General features: G+C 38.0%; 1 protein-coding gene across 1 annotated transcript in view; it reads right to left on the minus strand.

Annotated features, from left to right (window-relative positions):
* Positions 1 to 962: 962 nt before the first annotated feature.
* LOC116314230 overlaps positions 963 to 26,199 on the minus strand; it is a 45,776-nt gene continuing 20,539 nt past the window's right edge. The window contains exons 9-12 of the mRNA XM_039607039.1: positions 25,887 to 26,060; positions 4,732 to 4,887; positions 2,527 to 2,573; positions 963 to 2,355 (exon numbers count right to left, since the gene is read on the minus strand). Of these exons, the coding sequence (XP_039462973.1) occupies positions 1,751 to 2,355; positions 2,527 to 2,573; positions 4,732 to 4,887; positions 25,887 to 26,060 (982 nt within the window). The 3' untranslated portion in view covers positions 963 to 1,750. The remainder of the gene's footprint in view (positions 2,356 to 2,526; positions 2,574 to 4,731; positions 4,888 to 25,886; positions 26,061 to 26,199) is intronic.

Here is a 26,199-nt window from a genome sequence, read left to right on the forward strand (position 1 = left end):
TGATGGGGGAATGGAACTCAGGACCTTCTTGCTGTGCGGCAACAGTGCTAACCACCGTGCCACCATGCTGCTTTGTTATTTCAAATCAGAATCAGAAAAGGGTCTATTGCCAAATGTTGAGCAGATTTACAACATTAGAAAATTGCTGCGGTACTTTGTGCAAAACATACTATAACAAAAACACTTAAACATAAAAATAAAAATAAAAAAAGTGCTAAGCAGATTGATATATACATGAATGCAGGTGATGATCAGTGCAAAAATGGAACAGATGCAGAGACCACAATATAGGGTCATGTGTTTGAATCAGAGCAAGTGGTGGGAACAGTCTTATGGTTATTGTTCATGAGTCCAACAGCAGAGGGGAAGAAGCTGTTCTTATGGTGAGAGGTTCTGGTCCGAATGGACTGGAGCCTCCTGCTTGAGGGGAGCAGGTCTGTGTCCACCCTGGACGCAGACCTTGTGTTTCATCTCATGTCCTACTGCTTGAGTCTGTGTAAACAAAATATGAGTAAAACATTACCAAGACAGATTACATTTGGCATATTTTAAAAATAGAGTACATTACGGTGAAATCTGCTTTCAATTTGACATTTATATTTACCCTTTTAAAACACAGCTTAGTTATATACATCAGACAAACTATTTGTAGAGCACTTAAATGTTTAATATTGTTTTTATAGTTGTACTGATAAGCGTTGATCACCAACAGCTTCATTAATGTGGATGAACTGGACGGTTCCTGGGAAACTATTAGGATCACTGGCCTCTAGTGGTCACTGTAAGTAACTACAACTCTGCACATACAATCACTAAGATGAAGATATTTTTTATTGTAGAAAGATGGAACAAAATTTTGTTTCACTCACTGGCAAACAATGGCAAGAGATAAAAAATAGTTTGTTAAAAAAGACAAAAATGGTAACAATGAAAAGAAATACAAACAACAGCATATCCTGATATGTGGCTGACAGGATTAGAATCAATACAATACGCAGCAAACGACATTGATGTTGCCATGGTGACCACTGCCATATATATAGTATTTCTGTTACCTCACTTGTCTTAAACGTCAATATTGGCTGTTTTTCATTTTACTAATGAGTCCACTCTCTTCCCTGTCTTCCTCATGTTTGAGATTCTCTCAGAGAGGGTTTAAGAAAGAGCGTTGATGATGGCTGGTTATAGCTCAGGAGACAGAGCAATGCATCTAATGATCAGGATGTTGGTGGTTCAATCCCTGGCTGCTCCAGTTGGCATGCAAAATATACTTGAGCAAGATACTAACCCTCTCCATCATCCATCAGAGTATGAATGTGTGCACAAAAGTTCTAAACAAGAATCAGTCTATTTACCATGAAAATATCAAAGTAGAAAGCGATGTCAGTTATGATGGAGTGCACAACCAGATCACATGACCAAGTGAGTGGTACAAATAACAGGAAATCTTCTCTTGTGGTGTTAATAATCATTTGAATTAATAACTTATGATTTGCAGACTGTTTTATATCTTTTCATTGTCATCTGTACCACAGGAAAAAATCATGTTGGAAAATATAATATTTATATCTAGTTTCTAAAGGATGATTTAATTCTCCAAATGCCACCACTGACATGCCAAAGTTGAGTTCTTTCATCATTCTAAATGTACTGAAAATAAATATCAGGATCTTTCATACATCTCATGATGTGTTTCTGAGTGAAAGAGATAAATATGTACAGACTGAACTGTTTCTCTAACAGGGGAACACTAACTACACAGAGTCACTGACTCAAAGTCAAATAATAGTTTATTCAAAGGAGGGCCATAAATGTCGATAATACCCTTTGCCAAACCGTCCGATGGAGCCCAGAACCCAAGTCCAGGATAAAGAGGTTCAGTGAATGTGGTGTTGAAGGTGTGGAGGTGGATCAGAGTGTCAGAGGAGACTTTGTAGAAGGACAGAGTGCCAGCAGGACAATCCACATACACTGCTACTCTGTTAGAGACAGAGGAGGAGGAGGAGGAGGAGGAGATGGACGTTTTTATGCTTCTGTGCCAGACAGAATGAGCATCATTAGAGCATCTGAGACTCCAGGACTGATCATTCCTTCCAAACACACACTCATCACTCCTTCCTTTCCTTTTGATTCCTCTGTAACTCACTGATATCCAAGCCGTTCTTCTCCACTCAACCTCCCAATGACAGCGACCTTCAAGCTCATCTTTACACAGCAGCTGAGGATACCAGTCAAATCTGTCTGGATGATCAGGATATAATGGAATCGATAAAACACGTATCACCTTCCTGTTGTTGTCAGACAGTTTGAGGTTTCTGTTCACTGTGTTTGTGTCGATTGTGAGTTGACAGGAATCTGATGGAGAGAAAAACACAATCCAGCTGCAGTTATTGATCCATCATCTGTTCATTGATTGATTTGATGATGACTCCTGACATCAGAGATGTGAATGAGTGATGTGACAGTTTGAAGGTGGTTGAATGTGAGCTGCTTTGTTTTCATGAATCACATTAAAAACACACTTACACTTCCTCAGACCTGGTGTCAACCATCGGACTCCAGCAGGCTCCACCCTGAAAGGAGGAGGGGGGGTCAAAACAGCACAGTCTCTTTCAGCATGCACACATGGGCATTACATCGCTCTCATACACATACTGTTAGACACTGATAAAGGAACAATCCAACAATTGGACACATACACTTGAAGAAAATGTCTAAATTTCAAAAGAGCAAAAATGATTATCACATTACATCATAATCTTCATTAAGCACGATGTCCAGAGAGCACTCAACACGTGCCACAGTCAAAGTTCAGCACACTGTGACATTCATTCACACTGTCAGGGAGTGGGTGCATATTAAACATAAAGACTGGGACTGGGTACAAAAAATGATTTAGTACAGGTAGAGTGCAGCAGCCAGTGCATCACATATTTTGAGCTAATGTAGCGGTCATAGAATATGATGTGATCCTCATGATCATTTAGTGTACCCTAACTCTTTGCTATTGCTTTTACAAAGGTTATGCTTCAGTCAGGATGGAATAATTTATAGATTTTATTTACTAGCTCCACGTATTAGAACACAAATCTGCAATTTCCTGCTTTAGTCTGTAAACAATTATAACTGTAATAAATGAGACATGATACAACATCCCACTGTAATATGACACAAACAGCAGGAATAGCCAATGAGCTTAATTTACCTAAAATTAAGTCAACATTCCTGCTTCCTGCCACTCATTCTGAGAAAGAGTTCCTCTTTCATCACCCTATAAAATCAGCTGGTTCATTTTGTAGTTCATGTAAAATCATCTATTATTGTTTTGCTCAGACTTCTCTCTGTTTGTTCTAAATTGACAACATCAGTGACTCTGTGACCTGTTAATTAACAGGTATGTTGTATTTTTCTGCATGTGAATGATCACTGAGGGACCTGCTTACTTTGTATTTTCCCATCTGTGATGTGCTGCTACTTGACCTGAATGTGAACGGTAAGAATGCATAAATAATCAGATCAATGTGCAAACAGAAGCAGTTGCAGTTAAATCAAAAGGAAGCAATTGTCACTTCACTTTTCATTTGTTTCTGTTTTCGTATTCTCTTGCTCTGTTTCACTCACTCTCATTCTCATTCTCATACTTGTCATTTTCGGATTGCTTCTGTCTTTCTTCTGAACTTTAATTTTTCTGGCTGACCTTTATGATGTATAGATTTATTTCATATTCTCCTAACAGTACATAACAGTATATATCCTAACAAGTATTTGTACATTTGAGAGTTCAGTTGACCACAGTATGTAATTTCAGTGATATTTCACAATATGATGTATCACAGCATCACACTAAAATAATTATAGCATATGTTTACATGTTCCTTTTGTAAGTGTGTTTAAAGGCTCATCATCTTCATTTATTTACGCAAAAATTATATCAATAACATTTGACTGAAGTGCTGGTTAGCTGCAGGGCCACCATGCAGGCTCTCTGGAGCTCTCAGTGGCACAGTACATATCCTGCAGTGCAGGCTGCAGGGTAATAGGACCAGTTGTTGTTAATGCTAGACCGGCTTTACAGTCAAAAACACCCACTAGTCTGCTCCACCAACTCCATTCCATTGTTCCTTAGTATTTGCTTTCTGCTGTAATGATTATTTCTTATTATAATTTGAATTTGAATTTCAAGGTTGATTGAACAAAGTTGATTAACTTTGACTATATGTAACTGTGACTGTGTCATCACAAAGTCCAGAGGATCAATTTGATATTTTAGCACAAACAAGTCTCAGCAGTAAACGGTCAGAAGCAGCAAACTAGCAATGCAAAGCCCATTTTAGTAGGTGGCCAGTTAGGTTGAGTGACCTAGTAATCCATTTATTTTTATAATTCTTTTTTTCTAAGCTAGGCAAACAATGTCAGAATTAGGGGCTAAACATGTCCTGGGCATGGTCTCTACACACAGATAAAACTTAATCTAAATAAAGGTCAGAGAGTAAAAATGTAAGTTCCTTTCCAGAGATAAGTTTGAACAGGTTGCACCATTGTTGTTGACAGAGAATTTGTCCTTTGAGACCCCATACAGACATCTACTGTTTATGTCAGACCAGAATGGGAAAAATGTTCCTACATGTGTGATTGTTCAAATAACACTAGTTTCAAGCATTAAGTAATCAGACAGGGTCAGTTTCCTCATCGATCAGACACTGTTTGTGGTTGTAACGGCCATCTACATACCTCAGAGTGTCCAGTCTTAGCTGCTCAAGCATCTTCACTCCTGCCTCTCCTGGATTATTGTAGCTCAGGTCCAGCTCTTTCAGATGGGAAGAGTTGAGGCTAAAAGCTGAGACCAGAGACTTGCAACCTTCTTCTGTGATCAGGCAGCCTGACAGCCTGCAGACATGACAAATACTCTTAGAGAATAGCAACATAGCTAAATGCAAACAGAAAAATTGCAGCCAAAAATCATTAAAAAATGACATGACTAAAACAGGAGTTAAAAATAGCCATTAGTCAATCTAAACCTTAAAATCTACAAATGATAAAAATTAATGAAATTAAAATTAAGACAAAAAATACATAAAGTAGGGCTGAGGCTGTTTTGGGTGTCATCAGCTTTGTTGCTTTTTGGTTTTAATGAAAATATTGGGCAAGCGAGACGTCTGACCAGATTATGACAGTAAATTAAGTCTATATTATAAAAGTCTTTATATCTTATATTACCTTGTGAGGACAACAAAAACATCTGAAATAAATTTTTTCACAGCTCATCAAATCTTTTCAGAACCAAACCAAAGTGGCTAATTAACGGTTACCTCCACTGAGCTGTGCTATCGGGGAGGCTAACATCATGTAAAGATTTCATTGGAAAAAGGAAGAGAAAAAGACAAAACGAGAGAGGGAATACTAACGTATTGTATGCAGAAAATATGACTTCAATATGTTGGACAACTTCCAACACTTTTTTATACGTTTTTCATTTTGGATCAGATACATCACGCAGATTAGGATGAACAATATAATAGATAATTTGACAAATCACAACAGAAAGCCCTGCATTGCTTAAAGATTTTAAATAGTCATCTATAGACCATTTTAAGAATGCTGACCTGAGTATTTCCAGTTTACAATACAGACTTTCTAGTCCATAAGACAAAACTTTCACTCCAGAGTCCTTCAGGTCATTGTTACTCAGGTCAAGCTCTCTCAAACTGGAGGGCTGGGAGCTGAGAAGTGAAGACAGAGTTTCACAGCTTCTCTCTGAGAGATTACAGACACTCAATCTGAAGAGACAATAATGAGAAAAATAATAACATGTTAAACTTTCTGGTCTGAACCTTTGAAAAAAATATGATCTTGATAAAATATCATCTTTATTAATTAAACATGTTATTAAATAATTTATTAAATGTCATTAATTTAATTTAAAACATTTATTCAATGATTTATTTCCAAATTAATCAATGACACATTTAATTAATTATATATTTAATTAATCAATTATTGAAACATTTAATTAATTATTTAATGATGTATTTACTTAATTCATTTAGCACTCCTGGCCCTGCGGCTTTGTTCATTAATTAATTTCATTTGTCACTCATCAAAGTCAGGGGGTGGGGTTAGCACTGCCACTCCAGCTTGTGTAACATCTGATTGCTTACCGCACACAGTAAATGAAGACAGTTTGATCTTAGATAACCAACTGCTATGGATTGACTGTAGTATTGACTTATCTCAGAATGCATTTTAAATCACAAGTGGCAATGGTGCTGCTATAAACTGTAAATAGTGATGGTGTGATGAAGCCCCATGAATGTGTCGAATCATTCCGGCCAATTGCTTCACCAAAAGGCAGATCACACGAAGCCTTGTTTAACCGCTTATTTGGAAGTACTGACACCTGCTGGTCATTCGATGTACAGCAGCCCTGTGATTTGAGCTGATGTTCATATGTGTTAGACTGGAATTCGATGACACTGATAACTATAAATATGATAACTATAAATAAACTAATTCGTACATTTCTTTTGTAATGAAAAATGTAAACACTCATATCGCCGGTAAGTTAACGCGATGCCAGCTGTTTAATTCACAGTAGCTTTTCCAGTAAGTATGGTAACCACAGACACTGATCCAGACCAGACTTTGGGGAGTACCCTTCATGTCTCTTTGAAACTAAAAAACAGTCATTCATCACAGTCAGCTGTGAAGTGAGTTCATTGATTGTCTTCTGCATCGATGAAAATGTCTCTCCTGTTTGTCTCTCAATTCGCATTTATTATAGCAATTATATCATGTTTTATGTGCAGTATAGATCATACAGTTACCAATTACCATTAATTGCTAACCTTATAGAAAAGGTTGTGGCTAAGCAACTTACAGCAGTTCTAGACAAACACAGCCTTTTTGACAAGTTTCAGTCCGGCTTTCGTAGAGTTCACTCTACAGAAACAGCACTTCTTAAAGTCTCTAGTGACATTTTGATGAGTAATGATGCAGGAAAATGTTCTGTCCTGCTTATGTTGGACCTCATGTCAGATTTTGACACAGTTAACCACAACACTTTGCTTGAAAGGCTAAAATATTGGGTTGGTATATCTGGAACTGCCTTGGAGTGGGTCTCCTCATAGTTACATCAGTAATGTTTTTCTGTGGCGGTCTCTAATTTCAGATCATCCTCTACCTCGCTTACTTACGGTGTCCCTCAAGGATTTGTTTTGGGGCCTTTATTGTTTTTAAATATATTTTCTTCCCCTTCAATGTATAATGAGCCCCTCTGAGGACATTTCCTATCACTGTTATGCTGATGACATTCAGTTATACATTTCTTTTAAGCCCCAAGATTTATCTAAGCTCCAGCTTATGAATGACTGCTTAGATTCGATCAAACGTTGGATGGCTCTTAACTTCCTCAAACTTAATGAGGGGAAAACTTAAGTCCTTGTATGCGCTCCTGACAGATTTTTACCCCAGATAGTGTAAGCCCTTGGTCCTTATCGAGAGGAGAAATATTTTACTGCTATTATTGGCTGCTATTTTTATAATCATCATTACCATTTCATGATTGAGAGTGATGTTGCATTCAGATGCATTCAGATGTTCAAATATATTGGTATTATATTAGTCTTTATTATAGGTCCAAGAAGAACCACTTTAAACTGTGGAGTTGAATCTATAATTTTAGATGTTTTTAATGCTTCTATGATTTCAGTGTTTCTGTGTAGGGGGCAGAGACAGGAAAATACACTCTGTGCCAAAATGAGACAGGAAACACTTCTGCAAGGCTTGCAGAAGTGAAACTGAAAGCAGAGTGAGTGCAAGTTAAGAGCAGGGTGTTTTATTATGCATTTATCTTTGATTTAAGCTTTAAGTAGTTGTATTAGATTGAAACATTTGTTTTATACATTTTATATAGAAGTTAAGATCATTACACACAGGATGGCCTTAGCCTGGTTGCTTAAGCTGAGGTCAATTAAGGTGCAGCGTGTATGTGCAGACATACACACATACAGATACATATAGTGAGAGAGGTCATGACACGTACGCAGTACACAGTACGCACGCGCCCCCGTACGTGCACACACACACACAGATAGACTCATGTAGGTAAGAGTTTATAACTGCAAAGTTTGGGTGCGTACGTGGTAGTCGGTTCCAGGAAGTACACCAGATGTCCCAGAGATGAGCGACAGCGAGGATGGAGACAGGAAGCATCTGCCTTCGAGGCGAAGATGATGTTCTGTTTTAGACTATGTTAAAAGTCATTGTGGTTTTGGAGTGACGTATGCTTTGTTTGAGTCTGCCTGGTAACAGAAAGACTGCCAACCCTATAAAACCTTTGTCTAATTATTGTAAGTTTAGTTCGACGCTGAAATCTGCACAGCGGTCGGACTCACACACGTGTTCATTAAAATGCCGTCTAATTGCACCCGCCCGGATCTGTGCTTATTTTTGGATTCCTCCTCAATATTCTGAACCCTGACATCCTCTTTCGGTCTATGTTAAATCCTCTATCAGGAATTTAGGTGTAACTTTTGACTCGACTCTCACATTGGATGGTCATGTCAAATCTCTGGATCGATCTGAACTGGAGATTGCTATACATACATTTATTTCTTCATGCTTGGACTACTGTAAGTCACTGTTTATGTGTCTAAACAAAGTTTCCCTGGATTGTCAGCAGGTTGTGCAAAACACTGCAGCTAGGCTTCTGACCAAATCCTCCAAATATTCACATGTGACACCGTTGCTATATCAGTTATACTGGCTTGCTGTTGAATTCAGAGTCCATTTTAAGATGCTGGTTTTGACTTTCAGATCTTTGCAAGGACTGGCACCAGCTTACATTTCTGATCTTCTACAGCCCTGTGTCCCTAGCAGGTCCCTGAGATCATCGGATCAGGGGCTACTTGCTATACAGCAAACTAAGATGAGAACTAAGGGTGATAGAGCTTTTGCCACTGTGGCCCCTGTTGGTGTGATTTTGATAAAAGTTGTCATTGTTGTACTTGAAATTGTAAACCTTGTCCTGAACTGCATGTTCAGATATTTTTCTGTCCCTCCCCTACATGTAGGATGATGGGGGAGGCAACAGCTATAGTGTTTAATTGCAGGCACATTCTATGTAAGGTTCTGGTTTGCTTAGTTAGTAAGGAATGTTTACTTCCTGCCATTTATGGGCTCACCTGTGCTTGTATATGGTGGACCATTAAAGGAGTTGAGCCAGGGGCGATTCTAGGATTAGAGCTTTGGGGGTGCTGAGCACCCAGAGAGCTGCCCAGCCAGGCAAGATAAACTTTACACGTCACGATGAGACTTCTTCCCTGTCTCTGTCAGTCCCTGCATTCTTAAATGTCTCCAGTTGTCCCGTGTTTCTCCCTGTCGTCATCATCTGTTGTCTTCATCTCCGTTATCAGTCATCATAATTTTACCATCTCTGTGCAAGTCTGCAAATTTCTTTATTAAATCATAAGATTCTTAAATTCACCAAGTCTCTCTGTGCCTGGGTCCTCGTCACAAAACATGACATCACTGTTTTGTACATTTTAACACAATTTAATCCCCACATTTGTGAAAGAAAAGCAAAACACTTTCTTTGTCTGTAACAAAACCATCAAATCTGATAAAGGTTATTTAAATGCTGCAAAAGAAGAATGGACTGAAATTTAAAAAAAAAATACATATCCTAACCTTAATTACTGGGGGAGAATAATGAATGATGCTCATAGTGAGTAAGAAGTAAACTGAGTGCATTTTTTGGACAGAGATTCACTTTTAATGTGTATGTATAATATTATACAGATACATAAAAAATACTCCCAAAACAGAATAAATTATTACAAATAAAAATCTTTACTGCAGATACTAATTTTACTAATTTAATAATACAAATTTTGTGTTGTAATATTTAATCGGGTTCGTGCTTTCATAGTGGTGCTTGGGAGAGCTTGACATTTTTCTCAGGTGCTACACACTGTAAAAAGTTTGAGAAACACTGATAAGTGTATGTGTGCTTTTGGAAAACATTTAAAGCTGCAGTACAGAATCTTTGAAACAAGCTTAAAACATTTTAGAATATAAACAGAGCATCTGCTTTTCTTTACAGCTCCTCACTCCACCAGGGCTGTTTGGCACTTTCTGATAGTGTGCAAATGTGGTGCACGTACTGCGGCAGTCATACAGACAACTGGACGGTCCAAAAGTTGGCCTACCTATTACTGGCTGAGGTTTTAGTAGAGTTGTGGCTGAACCACATAAAAATATATCATTAATTTTAATCTCCCCAATCCATTATAATGTTATGTTGGAATGTTGTTAAAGAGGGTCAAAAATGTTTCAACCCAGTTTGTTTTGCAGATTCTGTATAGCAGCTTTAATATAGGGAGAACACAACTTCCAGACTGTATGAGTAAAATCAGGTTTTTTCTCTTTGTCAGTTTAACAGTTTCAGTTTTGCCTGTCACTGTTCCCTGTTTGTTTTCTTACCTGGTTCTTCCTGACCTTGTACTTTCTCCTCACGTTCCCTCTTTCCTCTCTCCCTCTTTGGAATGACAATCATACACAAATAGATTGTATTCAATTAGATGAAAAATTACATTAATATGAAAAAAATATTATTAAGATCACTAACAAAAAGTCCTCTCTCAGTGTACTTTCAGCCAAAAGGCAAATAACCAAACCACATGAACATCTAATAAAAGATATAAATATTGAAACACTGATCCAACATTATTCTTGATTGACGGATCATTTGATTTTACACTTTTACCTGAATGTGGCTCCTGTTTTTGAAAAAACTTCCTTATATCCATTATGAACCTGGCTGTCTCTCTGTACACACACACACACACACACACACACACACACACACACCAGGAGTTATAAGGTTAATGGGCATCCAGTCAGTTAGCTAGTTAGTATCCATTTCAAACAGGACAGTGGTAACAACAGCAGGCTACGGACAATTTTAAGTTTTAGATTTTAAATAGGCTGTATACATTTCAACGGGAGCAACAGGACGGTCAAATGTCGCTGATTTTACTACAGAGCAGGACGGATTGTAGGGTAGCAAACATCATTGGAAAACATGTTTTGAACACTGCAGGTTACCTGGTGTAATGTTTTTCAGCTAAAAAGAAACATGGTCTGACTCCTACCTAACTATATAAAGAGTAACTGAAGGTTAAGCCAGGCACTTACACCACCGCTCCGCTGCGTCTCAGCCACCATCGCTCTGGCAGCAACAGCGCTAGAGTGGGGGAACAAACCATTTTTTTTGGGGGGGGGGGGGTATCTATACTTTTTTTGTTAAAATGTTATGTCTCAACCATTTACTGTATGGTTTTTATATTTTTAGCAGTGTGTCACACAAGCAGCAAATATTGTCCAAAAAAAGTAAGAAATCTTTGGGGGTGCTTTGATTCATTTTTGGGGGTGCTGAAGCACCCCCCAAAATGGGCTAAAATCGCCCCTGACTTAAATACTGAGTTTTATATTAATTTGGGTTATGTCTTATATGTGAGTGCCCTCCCCCCAAAGAAATCAGGAAGGGGACAGATATTTTTCACAGCACGTGTTGATCATTTAGCTTTTAGCAAATCTTTGTTCTGTAGAATGAACTTTCCCATGTTACCTTTTTAAACATTAAAAGTCATGAGCACAGAAACAAGCTGGCTTGTGACTGTTTCATTCTTTCAAGTTCTCAACATTTCACAATTCTTTAGCTAAAATATTGCTAGATAATAAAATCTTTGGAGGAGTCAAGCGGAGTCAAGGAGGCCATTTACTTGAAAAGGGAAAGACCATCTCTGAATCGAGGAGGGGGCCTAAGGGTACATCTTTTGCCATCTTACAATGCTGTGATTGCAGCCATTCCCCAACTCTCTGTGAATGGTACTCATGGCCATTGATCAGTGGTTGTTGATCAATGGTCATGAGAATTTGCATAATTATGATGAAGGAACCCATTGTTCCTTCAACGAGCTGGTTTCAGGCATTATGCAAATGTGCTGTTTATAAGATTGGGGAAACCTGCAGTCAGCTGAGTCTGAAGAAGTCACTTGGATGAGTGACGAAACGTTTCTCCCACTGAAAACGCTACGTCCAGATGAACAGAATCAACCAATAACAAAGTTATTGGTAGTTTTTTATCTAAAAATGCAGCCAATGTGATTTTTTTAAATAAACATTTCAAACCACCAACCTACCAATCAGTAGATGACCTGCTCTATTACCTGAGCTACAGCCACCCCGAGTGAACATCAAGAAGAAGGAACATGAGAAGCTTGAAATACTATCAAAGCATGAGAGAAGAGCAAGAGAAGATGTTGAAGGTGAAAGCAACATAGGTCCATGTGGTAACTGGAACACTTGGAGTTACCACTCCAAGTTACCCCCAAACTGGGCGAGTGACTCAGGCAGATCCCAGGAACAACATCTGAGATATCTGCACAGAAGAGCATAGTTCTAGGAACAGCTAGGATACTAGATACTGTTGGATCCTCAAGCTCACAGACACATGATTTAAGGACCAAAACTGCAGCCAGTGGGGAATTTGTTTTTCTTTATCTCTTTCTCTTATATTTTCATACATTTTGATATACAACTGATGTCATGTAATTTATTTAATTTATTTTTAACAAAAGATGGGTGTTTATAAACAGAAAAGGAGAGTTCCTTCAATACTGGTGGACATGATTCTGTAACAATCTGTCCCAAGAAATTACAAAAAAGAATTTATTCAGCACACAAAATCAGAGTTAAAAAGAATGATCAGCAATCAAATAATTGATTCTGGTTCTGCTGGAGGTTTCTTCCTGTTAAAAGGGAGTTTTTCCTTCCCACTGTCACCAAAGTGCTTGCTCATAGGGGGTCATATGATTGTTGGGTTTTTCTCTGTATCTACTGTACAATATAAAGCGCCTTGAGGCAACTTTTGTTGTGATTTGGCGCTATATAAATAAAATTGAATTGAATTGAAATAATCAAACCAGCAAGGAAACATTTAAACCATGTGAACATTTGTAATACTTTTATTCATTTTTTTCCACAAATTTCAGAATATTTAGCATCCATCAAATCAATTCTACTTCACAGGTAGTATATGAAGGAATGCTCTAGATATTTAATGAGAGCTAGTCAAGAATGTCAGAGTGTAGTTTATTTTAACTAGCAGAGGAACAAATCATCAACTTAGAGTCAAATTATTTCACAGTTAGAGATTCCCTAAAAATTCGTCATATTTTGAAGAGTCTAGCTGTAATGTGACGGCTAGTCAGACTCAGTTTTATTTTTAGTTTGCAAACCAAACAGGCTTACAATAAAAGTAGAAAACTGCAACCCAGGAGAACAAAATAATGATTCAGCAATGTACAAAGCTGGGAACTAATACATTTATAATAAAAAGGTATATATAAAGTTTAGCCATCATTTCATCATTCTAACAGCAAAAATAAAAATCTTAATGAGCCCTGGCTGCTCATTAAACTTGTATCAATTAGACAATAATGTGTGAATGTCTCTGAGCAGTTTGTAAATTCATCTTTTGGGTAACTGCTGTTCAGTGAATCCTCTCAGAAAAAAGTTTCTCTTCTGCAGCAAACTAAGTGCACCTGATAACTGTCTCAGCTGAACTGAGCTTCAGAGAAACACAACACACAGATATTCACCATGAACTTTAAAAGATAGAAAAACACACGTGGATCCTGGAATAATCGTAGCTTCCATCTTTATCACTTACAAATCAGTTTATAAGAACAGTTTAAAACATCTGATGAATCCATGAATCTCAAAATGTGTTTCTGGGTAAAAGAGACAGACTTGTACAGACTGAACTATCTGTTCAACAGTCAGTCCTCTAACAGGAGGACACTCTTTACACTCAACTCAGCACAGACACACTGAAGAACCAGGAAACCAGACTGTAAATCCAGGATAAAGAGGTTCAGTGAATCTGGTGTTGAAGGTATGGAGGTGGATCAGAGTGTCAGAGGAGACTCTGTAGAAGGACAGAGTGCCAGCAGGACAGTCCACATACACTGCTACTCTGTTAGAGACAGAGGAGGAGGAGGAGGATGGGGGATACAAATATGTTTCTCTGTTACTGTGACAGACAGAGTAACCCTTAACATCAGAGGAGAACAGACTCCAGGACTGATCATTCCTTCCAAACACACAATCTTTACTGTCTCCTTTTCTTCTGATTGTTCCATAGCTCAGTGATATTTGAACCTCTACTTTCCACTCGACCTCCCAGTAACAGCGACCAGTCAGCCCATCTCTACACAGCAGCTGAGGATACTGGTAATCAAATCTGTCTGGATGATCAGGATATGACTGATTCTCCTTCACATGTGTCACCTTCCTGTTGTTGTCAGACAGTTTGAGGTTTGTGTTCACTGTGTTTGTGTCGATTGTGAGTTGACAGGAATCTGATGGAGAGAACAAACACAATCCAGCTGCAGTTATTGATCCATCATCTGTTCATTGATTGACACTTTGATGATGACTCCTGACATCAGAGATGTGAATGAGTGATGTGACAGTTTGAAGATGGTTGAATGTGTGCTGCTTTGTTTTCATGAATCACATTAAAAACACACTTACACTTCCTCAGACCTGGTGTCAACCATCGGACTCCAGCAGGCTCCACCCTGAAAGGAGGAGGGGGGTCAGACCAGCACAGTCTCTTTCAGCATGCACACATGGACATTACATCGCCCTCAAACACATACTGTTAGACACTGATAAAGGAATATTTGGACACATACACTTTAATCAATAGAATGATGAAATTACTGATGATTTCGACTGATCCTGGATAGAAATACACATAGATATCGAAATGATTAAATGCCACACTGAAAAAAGATTACTTGTTACAGCAGCATACAGGACAGAAAAAAGTGAATCAGAGATATATTAGAAAAGTAAAAATAGAAAAGGGTAAATATTGGGGCTCTATGGATGTACTGTAGGTGACTGGTGTTAGGAAAATACATTTTCTAGCGCTTATTTGCTATGTATTTTGTTTTATACATTTAATAACAGGCCAGTATATTAAAGGCCACCTTTGAGTTATAAACTGTGTCATAGGTCATTAGATTGTTTAGCAAGACTGAAAACTGTGCAGAACAGGAAGCTTTGTGCAGAGTTGCAGAGAACATCGCCTACATTTGTGCTGCTAAAAGAAGACAACAGGAAATGACCTTTGGGTCATAAAAACTAGACATGAGTAGCTAGGGTGCAGATGTTTTTGCAGCTATGTGGCAGACATGTAGAATTAAAATAGATAAAGTGACGGTTTTGTAGGGGTGGAGGGAGCAGACTATATTATACACATCCGGCCTGTGATGCTTCAGATCTGCAGATGCTTAGCACCGTGCACATCTCTCTTCCGGAAGTTAATGATTGAATAAAATGATTATAAATACTCTGAGTCTGCGTCTTCTCTGTCCGGTCTGAAGAATGAAAGAATCTGGGACAATACTGGGCAGGACAAAGCTGGCACTCTTTACCAGTCTACCAGTTTGTGGTTTCAAAACAGTCCCCCAGCGTCTCATTGGGTTCTGTCAGGTCACATATTTTAACAATTTTGTTGAATTTCTTCAGGGTGAAAAGGTGTGAATTCAGGCTTTTAGAAATCCACCACACCTCCTCCGACCAGATCTACAGACTTCACTGCTGATGGTGTTTTATCCAACTTGGGGATGTAGTCTGAAGCAAATGTGAGAAGCAGTGATCTGAAAGGCTGAGTGCAGATGGAAGGTTGCATGGCAATGGATGTGTGTGGTTGCTTATTAAACAGTTACGTATATATCAAGTCAGGCTGATTGATATTCCTAGATTAAATAACTCTGTGAGTGAGTTCAGATTGTTCATCTGAAGTGAAATTAGTCTGTGGAAATGAAAGGCTTCTTTGTAATGGTGTAATTAATTAATAATTCATTAATATTAAGTTGAAATTCATGGGATTCACCCACGTAGTTGCATATCAGTATTTTTTTTTTTTTGGTGATCTATTAAATCCAGTGTTGGGGAGTAACGGAATACATGTACGGGCCTTACGTATTTAAAATACAAAATAAGAGTAACTGTATTCCATTACAGTTACTGTTTAAAAAGGTGATATTCAGAATACAGTTACTTTGTTAAAATAAATGGATTACACGGCGGTCTTTTCCTGTTTCATTTGTTAGGCTATGCCCTCTCTGTTTTTGTTAATTCCACACCGGTGGAAACCCAAACAAAACACGCACTAAGAGCCTCTAATGCCTGTGTCTGAATCTCGCGGCACATATCACCTCTACTTGTGGCCCGCATAATGACGTGAAAAAATATTTTTAAAATTACTATTCAAAAAATATGGGCTCAAAATGTGGTCATAAATATTTTGTACTTGTAAATCAGTTTTGTATGTGTAAAAAGAATTTGTGCATGCGTAAAAAAGATTTGTATGTGTAAAAAAGATTTGTGTGTGTGTAAAAAAGATTTGTATTTGTAAAAAGAATTTGTGCGTGCGTAAAAAAGATTTGTATGTGTAAAAAGAATTTGTGCGTGCGTAAAAAAGATTTGTATGTGTAAAAAAGATTTGTGTGTGGACTTAGCCAAAAACCCCCCTGCAAGTTACAAGTACGAATTTTGACCCCATTTTTCTTCCTGTCATCTGATTGGTCAATGTCATGTCAATCACAAATGTAACAATCCAATCAGAGAACAGATGGGTTTGGCTGTCGGAGGGGCACTTTTTGAACTGCAGGTCCTTGAAGGAATAAATGCCCTTTACATGCCAACCCAGCGTTTTCCTTCATCACCACGAAGGAAAACAGTCTGTGGTCGTCCGAGTTTGGTGATTTTTGTGTCACAGGTCTACGTGCTTTATACAGGGACTTCCACAGGCTTTTCAACAGCGCTGCGGACCGCGGGGGGGCAGTGTTTTGGAAATGACAGTCTTCATTACAAAGCTTTCTTCGTTATGAATTAGCATACATGTTTTTATTGAACATTTGAAGAACTAGCAAAAAAAACAGAAACTGTTGTAGAGGACATAAAGTCAGAGATAGAAACGACAAGGAGCAGGTGCATCTAGTACAGGTAGAGCTGCTGCAAAAACCCACAGAGCTCAGCAGCCAGCGCAACAAATTCTGGATCCTTTGCTTTTAGTTAGCAGTTAGCATTAGCAGCACATCCTGCGTCCGATGTGAAAGGACCTTTATGCTGCGCACTGTGACTCACAGCAATGGTCCCGGGTCAGCCCTGACTTTGTGTTAAACTAATCCTAAAGTAATAATGGTATTTCTAACCACTGACATACCACAACTTTATCCTTTCAACAGCTGCTGAAAGTAAGGGGACCTAGCTGCTATCGGATATTTATATAGAGATCCTCCAGCTTCAAACTGTATTACCCTTCAAGGACCTGCAGTTCAAAAAGTGCCCTCTGACAGCCAAACCCATCTGTTCTCTGATTGGATTGTTACATTTGTGATTGACATGACATTGACCAATCAGATGACAGGAAGAAAAATAGGGTCAAAATTCGTACTTGTAACTTGCAGGGGGTTTTGGCTAAGTCCACACAAATCTCTTTTACGCATACAAATCTTTTTTACGCACGCACAAATTCTTTTTACACATACAAATCTTTTTTACGCACGCACAAATTCTTTTTACACATACAAATCTTTTTTTACGCACGCACAAATTCTTTTTACACATACAAATCTTTTTTACACACACACAAATCTTTTTTACACATACAAATCTTTTTTACGCACGCACAAATTCTTTTTACACATACAAATCCTGATTTACAAGTACAAAACTGATTTACAAGTACAAAATATTTATGACCACATTTTGAGCCCATACTCTCTGTCTCTCACTAGCAGTTGACCCAGACAACAAAGTAAAGCTAGTTTTCGGCAATGAGCCCGACATGGAACCCGACTTATTAGCCAGAGGTCCCTTTACTACGATTGGGAGCTGTGGACGTGTTTTATATACACGCGGAATAGTTTTCTACACAAGATCGCTGCAAAAAGTGCAGACTGACCTTATGTCCACCCAAGTGTTACTCATTTTATATTAAGATTAAAAAATTTAGTTGGTATTGGTATTGGCAAGTAACCTTTAGTAATAGTAATAAATCACACAGTTGTAAAAAGCATGACAATATATTAAGTAATCCAAAGTATTCAGAATATGTTACTCTCATTAAGTAACGTTACGGAATACGTTACAAAATGAATTTTGGGGCATGTATTCTGTAATCTGTAGTGGAATACATTTTAAAAGTAACTTTCCCAACACTTATTAAATCACTGATTACAGATCAAATTAATTGTCTAATGCAGAAATCAGGGTTGCTGGCAGGGTGAAGTGTGTCAACCCTGGAAAAGGATATGGTAAATGGTAAATGGCCTGTATTTGTATAGCGCTTTACTAGTCCCTAAGGACCCCAAAGCGCTTTACACATCCAATCATCAACCCATTCACACACAGGTGATGGCAAGCTACACTGTAGCCACAGCCACCCTGGGGCGCACTGACAGAGGTGAGGCTGCCGGACACTGGCGCCACCGGGCCCTCTGACCACCACCAGTAGGCAACGGGTGAAGTGTCTTGCCCAAGGACACAACGACCGAGACTGTCCAAGCCGGGGCTCGAACTGGCAACCTTCCGATTACAAGGCGAACGCCCAACTCTTGAGTCACGAAAGGGAAAGGGAATGGATGGATGGATGGATGGATGGATGGATGTGCACCACAAGATCAATTTTGAAATCAGTTTCTCTTAACGTAATACCTGGTATACACTGATCAGGCAGGACATTATGACCACCTGCCTAATACTGTGTTGGTCCCCCCTTCTGCTGCCAAAACAGCAACAGTTATGATGCACTGTTCTGACACATAAGAACCATATATAACTATAAATGGTTATATATACCAGATTTAAGGTTTTTAACAGTTGAAGTTACAGTGGCTTGTCTGTTGAATGGGACCACAGGAGCCAGCCTTTGCTCCCCATTTCCAGCAGTGAACCTTGGTCGCTCATGACCCTGTCCCTGGTCCACCACTGTACCCTGGACCACTTTTTATAGATACTGACCACTGCAGACTGGGAACACCTAATAAGAGTCCAGTCGTCCAGACATAACAATTTGGCCGTTGTCAAACTCAGTCAAATCTTTATATTTGCCCATCTTTCCTGCTTCTAAATTAGTGCTGAAGACAAGGTATTCACTTGCTTCCTAATGCATCCCACCAACTAACAGATTATTCACTTTCAGAGGTGTGGACTCGAGTCACATGACTTGGACTCGAGTCAGACTCGAGTCATTAATTTTATGACTTTAGACTTGACTTGAAAAAAGGTTGTAAGACTTGTGACTTGACTTGGACTTTTACACCAGTGACTTGGGACTTGAATTGGACTTGAACCTGTTTACTTGAAAAGACTTGATATTTTACCCAAATCTAAAATTTAACATACATATTATATAAAAAGTGCGGACCATTAATTCACTTTATTCATTCATTCATTCTTACCACACTCCGTATGTATGTGAGCGTGGGCTGTAGCACAGCCAATCAAATTAACCAGATTTGAAAAAAACAAGAACAAAAACGCTCGAGCCAAAAAATGCTTCCAAGAGTAATTTCTTTCGGTACATAAACTACGAAGTAGTCAACAAAAACGAAATGCAATATGCAAAACATGCAAGAAGAGAATCACAGACGGAGATGGAACAACTTCCAACTTTGTCCGACATTTGAAGTTGCATAAAGAACGGTAGGTGGTGCTTTTTTTTTTTTTTTTTTTTTTTTTTGCTACGATGAGACAGCTGACTTAGCTAACTTCATCTTATTAGCAAATGTTCTTCGGCTACGTAGATGATACTGTTTGGCTTTAACAGGTATGATATGTTTGTCATGCTATTTTAAATCCGGTCCTGCAAGCGCATCCAAGAATAACATGCAACTTGTTAGCTCAGAATTGTCGGTGAATGGTGAGCAGGGTCCGTTTCAGAAAGTGGGTTCTGTAGCTGTACTCAGTCTCTCTCTCCGTCTCCTCCCCATCATTAACCCCGTAGATTTAACCCAGTTTAGACTGACAAATATTTATTTTACCATCACATCACAATTCAAAATCACTGTTTAATTTGCAATTAGTGTATGGTCGTGTTTAAACTTTGCATGTCTGAGCCAGGGAAAAAATTTTTTTGGTTAGAAAATCTGGCCCACCTTAGTGTGTAATTGAGTAGTCCTGCTATACATGGCCTTTTTCTTCTGTCATTTATGTCAATACATCAAATAAAATACTTTGATCTTATGTTATTAGCTGTTGTTTATTTGCAAAGGTTATTCTCAACAGGGATGCTAGACAAAAACGGCGTTTTCTACAGACAGCCTAGCATACGCTCTCCACTTGCGAGTGAAAAAAGAAAAAGAAAAAACACCCCTTCCCTATTGGTGTTAGAGTTTACCATGTCAGCCAATCAAAAAATGATAAGGCAACATGTGACATTTGGTTGTTTAGGGAGAAGGGAAGTTTTAGGAGTGACAGCGAGGCGAGCGAAAGAAAAGAGAGAGAGAGTTTTCATATGTGAGACATTAGTGACGTTTAGCGTGTTTGGAGGCTATAGTTAGTTTGTTGTGTAGTTATTGTTTTGTATTGTGTGTCGGTTAGACTGCTGAATTTCATATTTGATCTAAAAAGCTGTCAAAGGCAGATTCCAGTGTAAACGCTGTCTCCACATAGAAAACTGGACTGTTGCACCTCCAGTTGTCAGACCTGCAGGGTTTAGGCCTGTGGTGTTCTCCTCTGTCTTATACTGAACACAAACTACATTTTTTGGACTGGCACAAATAATTTGTGTGCCTTCTTATTTGATGCAGCACACCTGATTGTTCTGTAAATAGATTTAAATGGTTATATAAAAACGCCTGAGGCCTTGGCTGCATTTTTAGGTAAATAGTACCATATAACTTTGTTGTTTGCAAAACTTGTGCATAATTTTTAGAAATGTACAATTTCTATTTGCATTTCAAGTTATGAAAATGATTCTTTAAACATGTAAAAAATATAACTTTTTTCTACTCGGATTCTGAATTTTTGTCTGAATTTAGATCAACTGTGCTAATATAGTATACCAAAATGAAAAAAATAACTCAAATTTCAGATATTTGAGGTTGTGCTGTAAATAATGATAACAAACAAGGCAAGAAAAACATATTTTAAAAGTGAAATATAGAAGTAAAATCAAAAGTAGTCAAGAACGGCCAATTATACCCGGGACCCCAGAGGGTTAAAAAAAAAGACTTGAAAGGACTTGAAATTCAAAGTTTCGGACTTGGGACTTGACTTGAAAGTTGTCTGTCTTGACTTGCGACTTGACTCTGACTTGCTTGACTTTACTTGAGACTTGACTTGTGACTTGAGGATAAAGACTTGGGACTTACTTGAGACTTGCAAAACAATGACTTGGTCCCACCTCTGTTCACTTTAGCTGTTAGTGGTCATAATGTTATGCCTGATCTGTGTATAAACACAGTACGCAAAATAGACTGTTTGGACTGCAGTGAAATGTTTGTTCAGTGTGAGTGAAGTTGGGATGGTCTTAGGCATGGAGATGCTGCAAGATTGAGCCCTTGTTCAACAGCAGACCGAAGGGGAGCTATGCCAGAAGCTGAGAGGACTGACAGATTAATTGAGACAAAAGGTATTTGCCTTATGCTTGGTTTGTAATTTTGCAGTACTGGGAGGAACACTCTCGTGAAGTTAACACTTTGATTTTCTGTCATTATTTTCTGAATTACTTTTTTTTTAAATCATATTCATATTCATGTCCATCCGTTAAATCAATGTATCTTTATTTATAGTGACCACATGCAGCTGTGTAAGAGTTTATTCCAGCATGACTAAAATGTGGTTCTGAGTCACCTGATCCAGTCCCAACTGTAAGCTATAAGTATAAAGGGCGTCTTTTTTCTGAACCCAAACTGGGAGCTGGTTCCATAGAAGAGAGACCTCTATCCTAGTTATACAAACTCTAACAGCCATAAGTAAGTCTGCAGTCTTTGTGTCATGTGCTCTGTTTGAATGGATAAAGTAAGTACTGAACAAAGCACCAATTTTCTAAGTAAATTTACTTCTAAAGGTGCTATTGGCATGAAATTCTCACTAGATATGCGTAGCAACCCATCCACACATGCAAAGAATTCGAACCATAGATGTCCTTAAATTAAGTTTTGTGTAATAATTAGAAGTGACACAGGGAAAATGTTTGTAATGTTGAAAATTATAGTAAGCGTTCTTACTAAAATTTATTTTTGTCTAAAAGCTTTTTTTTGGCAGTGACAACTTCAAGATGCCTCCTGTATGGCGAAATTAGTCACATGCATCACTAATCTTCAAATCTGAAATGCTCCATTCGATGAACTCTGACCTTTAGATCTTGCTATAGATTTTCAGTTGGATTCAGTGTGGGTGATTGGCTGGGCCATTATAGCAGCTTTACTTTCTTTCTCTGAAACCATTTGAGAGTTTCCTTAACTGAAAATTCCCCCCTCATGTCATCTTCATCATCCTGGTAGATGGCAACAGATTTTCATCAAGAATGTCCCGTTGCATTTTTCCAATCATCCTTCCTTCAATTATATGAAGCATGCAAGTGCCCTGTGCTGAAAAATACCAATATACTGTGATATTCCCACATCCAAACGTCACTGCTGGTGTTTTTGGGGTGATATGCAGTTCCTTTTGACTTGGTTTATACTATGGCATCCAAAGATTTTAATTTTGGTCCCATCTGAACAGAGTATATTCTCCTGGTATTTTACAGGCTTGTTTAAATATTTTTCAGCAAACTTTAAATTATGGTGTTTCTTCAGTAATGGAGTCTTGTATGGTCAGAGTGGAAATAGGCCATGGTGGTTGAGTGCATTACTTATACTTTTCTTTGCAACAATTATACCTGCTGTTTCCAGGTCTTTCAGTAGTTCCTCACAAGTGGTTCTTGGATCTTGGATAATTCTTTTCACTTGTCTGTCTGACTTTTGTAGGGAGCACTTGATCATTGTCAGTTTATGGTGAAATTATGTTCTTTCTACTTCTGGATTATGATGCCAACAGAGCTCACTGGAATCTTCAGTGGTTTAGAAATTCTTCTGTAGCCTATACCATCAGTATGCTTTGCAGCAATAACATTGTGAAGGTCTTGAGAGACCTCATGAGCAATGTTCCCTCTAAGCTGTGCGCAATCACACACTACTGGCATGGTCTCTGCGCACAGAAAATCTGCACTGTGCACAAAAAAAAAAAAAAAAAAAAAAAAAAAAAGCTAACCTGAATTGCAATTAAAAAACATACATTAACAATTCATTCTGTTTTGCAGCGTGAGTCAGTAAGTGACCGGTGACTAGCCGCTCCAGCCAGTGATGCGTTTCACATTCGTATATTCGCAGCTAATCAACATCGTCGACAGGCTATGACAGCATCCTTTTGTGCAGACACAGGTGTTTTAGCTAGCAAAGCGGCGTGGCTGATGTGGAGTGAAGCCATGTTAATGACAACGTGTACAACAATAGAGAGCAGGACAGATGAAACAATAAGCGGAAAAAGTGTGGACTTTATACCAGTTTTTAAATTGTATTGATAGGCCACGTAAAACCAGAGTTATGATAAAAAATATATGCAATGTTTGATTTTTTCCTGAATACTATTGTTGTTTATATTTACTGCGGGAAGAAATGGTAAAAACAGCGCTTTATAAGGAAAGCGCTCGAAAGCACTCTCCGCCTCTGAGCAAAAACAAAACCAAAAAACCCCCACTCCCTTTCCTATTGGTAGAAAAATGTTGCTTACAGTGTCTAATGTTGCTTACAGTGGTCCAAGGGACCTCTCAGGGAGTTTGTGTGTTGGCTCAGACAATGAAAAATTAAAGGGAACATTGCTCATCATTTATACACATGATGAGAATTTTCTTGTGCGAGTCCTTGGTCATGAGACACATTTTTATAGGCCTTCAGTTGGGACTAAGACAAATCATATTAATTTGCACTGAGTGGAAAGATTGCTTTCTAATTACCATGATGTTCCATGCCTTTTTACACCTCATTTGCTTGATGTATTCAGTACTTTTTCCCTGTATCATTTCTCATTGGCACACATAATTAATGACCATCTATGATTTGATTTCTTTTTTTGTTACTGACATCTGGTGATAATTTCATGTCAACAGCACTAAAAAGAAATATATCTACTCAGAAAGTTGGTTATTTTTGCTGCTGTAAATGAGAAGAAGTTGCTCTGGATATAACAGGAAGCCAGTGATGAAAAGTCAATATGGATGAAATATGATCTCTCTCTTTCTAGTCACTCTTAGTACTCCCACTGGAAGGTTTTGCTTGAACTAAAGACTCTTCAGGGAGCCTTTAAAGCAGTTTAACCTCAAAGCAATAAATGCTACCCATCAACACTACTCTGAGACTTTGTTTCTAATTCTAGAAATATTAAATAGAGCATTCCCAGTTATTTGTTAAATGTGCACATCAAAGAACATATCCTTAAAAAAGTGTATTCAAGTTTCATGACAGTGTTACCAGAAGCTGAGGTAATGCCATCTAGAATAAGCATAAATTAATTTTTTTTAAAAATACATTCTTAAACATCAAGTTAAAGGTAGTCACCCTCATACGAAATACTCATTCAATTTCAGATTTTTATTTTTCGGTTGTAACTTCAGGAACGATTTCAAACTATTACAAAGGCAACATGTTAAACCCTTTTGAGCTAAGAAAACAATTTATGATTATTCGATTTCAAATGATATCAGAACAGACCTTGCATTATCATAAAAGTGCTGACTGGATATATTACTTTAATTTGGAGACTGTGACAAACTTGTGACAAAAATAATCAGGCCTGCAGAACAGTAATATTTGATATGTTTGTGATGTTTATTTCATATTTAAAGTATAAGGGTTGCAATTGTAGGGAACAAATCAGTATTAAAATTAGTGGGGGTTTTTGCTGACAAAAGGATGTACTGGATACAATGGATTGTGGAAGCCAAGAATAAACATACTTATAGGACTAAAGGAAGGAAACTTTGAAAGTAATTTATCTTCTTTTAATAACATGGGTTCTGCTCGGTGTTTAACTCCGTCTAATCCTCCTGTGTTATCCATCTATGAGGTTTCAAAGCTATTAAGAAGACAATCTACCTGTGTGAAATCAAAGCTTTTCACACAGGTAAATTGTGGTGACACATGGCATTGAAGAAAAACAAAGTAAAATCACGTCCATCTAAACTCAGGGTTGCAGGGGGTGAAGTGTATCACAGTTGACATTAAGTGTATACATGGATAGGCCACCAGTCTACCACAGGGCTAATATAGAGGGATAAGATAATCATACACACTCACTTTTTGCCACCCTCCTTGGCAATTTTGTTTTGTGACACTGTATTTTTTTTTATTGAACTAAGTTGATTTTATGTGATTTAATTGCTGTGACATTAATTTGCCAATACTGTCACTTTGAGAAATCAACCTTTAAATATATATATTATAAAAGTCCAGACTCCTTATTGCAAAGAGTGAAAAAGAGTAAAAAAACAGAAAGACACCTGGACATGTAATTCTATGGATTTAAATAGCCTGATAACTGATGTATGTTCAAAATATAATGCATATCAGTAATTTTTATCAGTTAGAAAAAAAAAGAATTTGAATATGAAAAGCCTTTTCAGACAGTAACTCAGACACTAATAATCCAACCAAACTTAATTCAAAAGTGACTTGAGAATTCTATACAGGTTAACGGCTTATGCACTAATATGATTCAGATTTTAAGTGGTAATCAGTGTAAGTCTGAAACCTGACCTGAGAGTTTCCAGTTTCCAGTGTGGACTCTTGAGGCCAACAGACAAAAGCTTCACTCCTGAATCCTGCAGGTTGTTGTTACTCAGGTCCAGCTCTCTCAGACTAGAGGATGGGAACCTGAGAAGTGAGCACAGAGCTTCACAGCTTCTCTCTGAGAGGTTACAGCCACTCAGTCTGAAAAACAATGATATTTGTGATCAAATGGAATCACTTAATGTTGAACCTAGGAAAGAAAAACAATGTTTGCAGTTCATGGTTAACTAAAATAAATTAAAACATGTCTGAAATTTGTCATATATAAAATACTTCCAAT

This window comes from Oreochromis aureus, linkage group 23 (genome assembly GCF_013358895.1).
Source record: "Oreochromis aureus strain Israel breed Guangdong linkage group 23, ZZ_aureus, whole genome shotgun sequence".
In the NCBI taxonomy this organism is placed as follows: domain Eukaryota; kingdom Metazoa; phylum Chordata; class Actinopteri; order Cichliformes; family Cichlidae; genus Oreochromis; species Oreochromis aureus.